General features: G+C 36.8%; 1 protein-coding gene across 1 annotated transcript in view; it reads left to right on the forward strand.

Annotated features, from left to right (window-relative positions):
- Nucleotides 1-5723, forward strand: part of TMC1 (transmembrane channel like 1) — a 180290-nt gene extending 174567 nt beyond the window's left edge. The window contains exon 23 of the mRNA XM_065530686.2: nt 5229-5723. Coding sequence (XP_065386758.1) covers nt 5229-5251 — 23 coding nt within the window. The 3' untranslated portion in view covers nt 5252-5723. The remainder of the gene's footprint in view (nt 1-5228) is intronic.
- The last annotated feature ends 823 nt before the right edge of the window (nt 5724-6546 follow it).

A 6546-nucleotide genomic window follows, 5' to 3' on the forward strand; every position in this document is an offset into this window, starting at 1 on the left:
AGCGCCCCCCTGCATGTGTCCATTTATAGGCTCTCCACAAGGGTCGCATTCCATTCCCAGAGCTATGAACATCTGCTTTTCTGGGATAGGAATCTTGGTGATGTGAAACCTCCCTGACTGCACATCCATTCATAGGTTCTCTGCAACGGGAAAGACACCATGTGCTGTTGGCTCATACTGGCAGTCCAACCTGGCATTGTCTTTACACAATGCTGCATGCAATTTTGTATTTACAATAATCAGGAGTGTTTCATCTTTTATTCCATAGCAATAGTTTCAAGGGGTCTCCCTACATCTCCCCCTTTTCTCTGATTTAAATGAACCATAGCAATCATAGCTTGGCACTGATTATGATTGGATTGAAGAATATTTTCCAGTTTTACACATGAACAATAAACCAATGGCACAAATTATACACAGAACAAAATTAATGATAGTGGATCCTCCCAAAGATTTTACCCATTGAATGGGGTTGAGATTAGATAACCCCTTAGAGATACTGTCTAAAACTTCAGCACCGGGTAAAGCAGTTAAGTGTGCTTGAGAGGCCTCAAAAATCTGTTTTTTTAGCTTGCTTATGTCTAAACTTAGATTATCTTCACTTCCTCGTAAATGGTGTTTTATTGATTCCCAATTGTGAACAGACTCATTATATTGGAACAGAATTATACAAAAATCAGAAGTATTCCAATCACATTGCATTTGTAATCTATGTTCTAAACTCATAATTCTGTCTCCCATCCATGTAACAGTTTGTCTTAGATCATTAATTTGATTGGCCAATTTTTGATCAATACTTGACTGAGAATTCCACATCCGAGTAGAATTGTTTTTTGCCATTTATCTACAAAATGAGCAGTTTGAATAGATTGATGTAACTACATTATAGTTAATAATTTTAATAGATAATTAACTATATATTAACTACAATGTAGTTACATCAATGTAACTCCAGCAGTAGCAGCAGTCACAGTAACAGCAATCAAGCCCATTATTACTGCAATTAATGTAAAAATAAATCATTTACTCCTTTTAAGAATTTTCTGTAGAATGTTACTAATAACTTGGATAGAAGGGGAAGATTCCCAAGGCCTATGTAAGGCTATGGGGAGCCAAATACCCTCTCTGGCTCTGACATAGTAATATCTACTATGATATTGATTAAAGGATGAGTCAATACAAGTATACAAGTAACAATTAACACAGGTAATTATGTTGGTTTTTGAACTAATATGCATCTTTCCTACTAATAACATATATGGTGGTTTAACACAACTTTTAAGTGGTATAGTTTTGTTGGATTCCATATAGATAGTATATATATTTGGGGATGATATTCTTTTTTGTGAATATGGGGTGGGGGGAATAGGTTGTATGAGAGGTGGTGGTGGGACATTAACAACAGGGGGGTATAAGTCCTCATAATCTTTACTATCCCATCTTTGAATTGACCTTTTGATGATTGCCATAGTGATATTTTTGGCTGTGTGGAAATAGTAGTGTAAATCAATCTGTTGTCTTAGTTTTTGAGGTGACGAGGTGGATTTACTTATAACACTTTCTCCAGCCCAAACTCTCATACCAGTCATAGCTATGGTTAACCTCCATAATTCTGAATGTTCAGGTCCTAAGTGGGGAACAATGAGGCTTGGATTTGGAGGGGCAACCCCTGCCCCTTTCCACTTAAAAAGAAAAAAGGAGTTAAATCTCCCATATAATAGGGGAGGGTTGTCACTACTTTTTTGATAAGTAATATCATAGAGAAAATGTTGCCAATCTCTGTGACCCTGAGAGCAATCATTAGTAATATGACCTTTAGGAGCCCAGTCAACAATGGTGTAGAGAGAATTAGATAACACAGTTCCTTCTGAACTAACGCAATCCTTCCATATTAATTTGTCAGCATTTGAAGACAAGTTGAGAGGACATGTAGGTCCTAAAGGCTTATATTGGGATGTGTGAATATAATCAGTGATTCCTGTTTTGATCTGCCTTAGAGGTTTTAACGAGAGCCCTGATTCCAAGTGTCCTAAAGGAGGGACAGAGTGACCAGATGGTAGTGTGACTACCCAAGTTTGAATATCTAATGAGAGACATCCATTAGTGGGTCCCAGGCACAAAGGTGGATACCTAAAACCTAAAGTGATATTGAAAGGGGTTCCTTCTTCTGAAGGTTGGGCAGGACAATGATCATCTACAAAACCAGGCATCCAAATACTATTTTTTTAGTTGATTTTTACATATTTATCTCCAAATTACCTGATTTTGTTGTAATTTCTTGACTTTTTAGTTTTAAGTATTATCTATTAAAATTATTAACTACAATAGATATAATAATTTTAATAGATAATACTTAAACTTTTTTTATACTCTTGCTCTATGTATTCTCTCTATGTATTCTACCTATGTAGTTATATTATTATTTTCGTTAGGCCAGTATACATGATTATGGTCACACAGTCTTCACAGCTGAGCCAAGTAGTAAACTATGGTACTTGTGCATACTTTAAAATTTTCTCAGGATTCATAAGTCATCATTTCCCTTTTTAAACATTTTCTTATTTTTTATATATTTGTCAGTGATTCGTTTAATTTCCAAATCTCTGCTATTTATTGAATTATACTCTCAATATATTCAGACATATTGGGTTATCTATCCATTTCATTTCCTTAGAGAAATCTTTCCCAGAATCTTCTGAACTTCTCCAATTTCAACTGGTGAGTGTCTGGGATATAGCTATTATCCTTTCATTTTTTCTTCACTGTCATTCAGCAGGATGAATGTCACTTTATCCTGTTTTGGATATCGTGTTTTCCATTTTCTCCAACTTCCTCTCTTTTGGTTTGCTCACATTTTGCAGGTAAGAAAGGGTATGTGAGAGGCAAGTTTTCTGAGACCACGTATATCTGAAATTGCTCTTCTCTTGCTCTCCCTTTTGATTGATAGTGTTGGTGTCAAAAATACTCATCTAATTATATTAGAAATAATATCCCTTCAAAATAATATTTTTTCAGAGGTTTCCCATTGCCTTTTAGATTCCACACTTGCTCTTGAGAAGTTTAAAGTCATTGTGATTCTTAGTCTTTCTTGAACAACTTGTATTTTTGATTATCTGTTTGGTTTTCCAATCTGAAAAGTTCTAGGGTCTCCTTATCTGCATGTTCAGAATTTCATGATGGTGTGTCTTGCACGGATCTATTTTTATTCCTTGTGTACTCATCAATGGATTCTTTTGCTCTTTGGTTGAAGGGAATTTTCTTGAATTGTTTACCAATTCTTTCCATCCATTTTCTGTTTTTTTTTTTTTTTTTTTTTGTATGTGGAATTTCTAGTTTATTTTTCATCCTTAAATTCCCTTTGTCTCTTTGTTTTACCCATGAACATTTCCTTATCTTTAAATTTTAACATTTCTCTCGGCCTTTTCGCTTTTGCTATCATAATTTTAGTTTCCGCAAGCTATTTTGTTCTTTAATTCTTCTTTTTTAAACAGCATGCTGTTCTTATTTAATGACTGTAATGGCTTGTTTTGTCTTTATGAGAATATTAATAACTCTTTTTGATGTTTCTTTGCCTTTGATAGTCTGTTTTCTCTAAGCTGTTTTGTCCTTTCTTTTTTCCCTGCTTGGTGATCCCCTGCTTTGTGACCCTCAGCTCATATTTCAGGGTAGGATGCAAAGGTGGATTTTGAAGCTCTAAGCACATGGATGGAGCTTGTGGGCAGATCCTCACTGGAGGACTCTGCCTGGGCTGCTGCTGAACCCCAATGTCAGTATTTTTAGGCTTTTTCTCTTAGGCTGATTAGATTCCTCAGAAAAATTACTTCCGAACTCCTGCCCGGAGAGTAAAGATTTGCTTGGCAAACCTGTAGCGCCTGAGTGGGAAAGACGACACCAGTGGGGCTCAGCTTTCAGCCTACAAATGCTCACTTTGCCCTCTATTTTTATTGTGGCATTCCTTCTGGTCTTCTAGCCCAGAAGCATCTCTGTTTTACTCTTTTTAGAAAAAATTGTTCCTGTCTTCTGCCAGATGAAAGGCGGTGGGGAGTGGGGAGCAATTATTCATTTGTACCAAGTGAAGGCCATCTCAGGCTCTAACTGCTGCTGCTTCATTTTTTAATAACCCCCACCCCTTCACCCCACCAAGCTTGACTGCTTCTTAAATAGACAGCTAAAACGTCCTCTTTGTGTTGGTTCCTTACTTCCAGAGGTACCTGTTGCTGCAAGTTACTGAACATTTTCGAGATTTTATGTGTAAATTATGTTGCTTACTATATTTTTCCTCCCCTGGCTTAGCTTTTCAGTTTGTTAGAATTGATAAGTCATTATCATTAACGTGTCTGCTTTCCAGCTTTTAAAATTTCATCATTGTTGTCTCTTCCCCTATTCTCCCCCTCCTTGTAGGTTTACGCAACCTTCTCCATCCTCCTCCCCAACCCCCCCGAAATTTCTTGACTGTCTTGTTTGTGAAAGAGTGAAAGTTCAATTCAATGTATTTACCTCCGCAGTTTAGGCAAACCTTTGTATTTCCTACTGGGAGAGCAATGGTTTTATCTCCATCTTCATTCTGTTCATCCCACAGTGCTTACCTGGGGTATTGTTTTGAAATAGAGTCTGGGATGGAGTCTACCTTAGTGAGAATTGATTAGAATTGTCTAGTCTTTGCAGAAGATGAGGTGGTTGAAGCACATACATCACATATACCAGCAGTGCTTTTGTATAATTTAATATTATCAAATTAGTGCTTAAGAATGGAAAATTCTGACTTGTAAGATCTAAATTCTAATTAAAGCTTATTTTTATCTTTATTATTTTAAATGATAATATAATGCTATAGCATACTATTGATCTGATATTTTTCCATAATGTGTATGGCCACCCAGTAAACACCAACTGAATATCTACTGAAAAATGAGGAACTCTTTTATTGGAAAAATATAAAAGGAATGCATGTATCTATTCATCGCATAAGCAATAATGTATAAATGTTATAAAAAAAAGTAGTACATTCATTCTCCCTGGTTTAGAATTTGTGAAACCTTTGCAAACTAAGAAACATGGAAAAATTTTGAACATTAAAATGCTAAATATTATGGGAAAATGAGCACATTTGGACAATACAGATTTCTGGCCACCTCGTTCAGAACCATTAAGCACACTGAAAGCTACATTTTTACTTGTCTTCTCTTCATCTCTCTCTCTCTCTCCCTGTTTTTCTTTTTTGTGAACAGCTGCAGCTGCTGGTGGCCAGTAATAAGTATCCTGAGAGTCCAGAAAAGGTACACTTTGCCTTGCTGTTTAAAAGTAATGCAATATGTGAAGGCCCAGAGAACAAGCACTGTGGAGCTGCTATTTTCCTGTTCTACCCCTGATGGATTTTCAAGGTCATGCTGGCCAATCAAGGTATCATCAATCCTACCTGAGCAACAAGAATCTTCACCTTATTCCAAGTCAGGAACTGTTTCTGCGCAGCCACTCTCTCACCTGCTTCATTTCGTGACTTTTTTTTTTTTTTTTTTTTTAAAAACAAATTGTGTTTAGAAGTGGGTGTAATCCAGCAATAGAGTTTACTGGCTTAGTTGGTGGGTTAATTAAAAAAATTTGCTCATATGAACTTTCATTTTATATATTTCTTTTGCCTTAGTTTCCTTAAACTGAGAGCAGAAATATTTTACCCTTTTTCCTGTAAGTTCAGAAGTATCTGCAAAAAGTACTCATTGTAATCATTCATTGACTCACTTTTTGAAACCAATACCTTATTTTCTCTTTTTTTCTACCCGTCTCCCCAACCATGCCCCCCACAAATATATACCTAAAACCTTCGTATGTGGTGCTGGATTCAGTATGAAAAGAAATCGGCTTTTTAGAAGAAAAAAAAATCCTATGTGAATTGGCACCTGAATAGCACTGAGTTGAAGATCTCTTACTTTGAGAAGGTACATGAGTCTTATACAACCTAGCTTTTTATGAATTAAAATTAAAAAAAGGAAAGACATCATAAATGATTGTTGTTCTCTCACAGTCTGCTCATTTGTCTTCCAACGATCATGTTATCAGAGGTGAATCCATACAGGTCTGCATCAAACTCCATACGATTCTTGCCTCCTTGGAGGGAAGAATTCAGCTGAGGGTCAGAAGTAGGTTTAAGGCAGAGGGAGAGACTGAGGCAAGTTTTAGAGCAGGAGTGAAGGTTTATTAAAAGGTTTTAGAGCAGGAACAAAAGGAAATAAAGTATACTTGGAAGAGGGCCAAGAGGGCAACTTGAGAGTTCCAAGTGCCCTGTTCAGCCTTTGACCTGGGGTTTTACACATTGGCATGATTCTGGGGTTTGCATCTCTACCCCCTTGATTTTTCAGGGGTATGGGCTGTCTATGTGAACGGTGGCCTGCCAGCAGTTGGAATGAGCTATGTGTACAATGTGTTACTGAAGTTGTGTGCATGCTCACTTGTGACGTTTTCCCTTACCATTCCAGCGTTCCTAGAGGAAGGTCATATACCAGTTAAACTGCCATTTTACTTAGTGGGCATGCTTGAGCCCACTCGCCCAAC

The sequence above is a fragment of the Macaca fascicularis genome, chromosome 15 (assembly GCF_037993035.2).
Source record: "Macaca fascicularis isolate 582-1 chromosome 15, T2T-MFA8v1.1".
NCBI classification, from domain to species: Eukaryota; Metazoa; Chordata; class Mammalia; order Primates; family Cercopithecidae; genus Macaca; species Macaca fascicularis.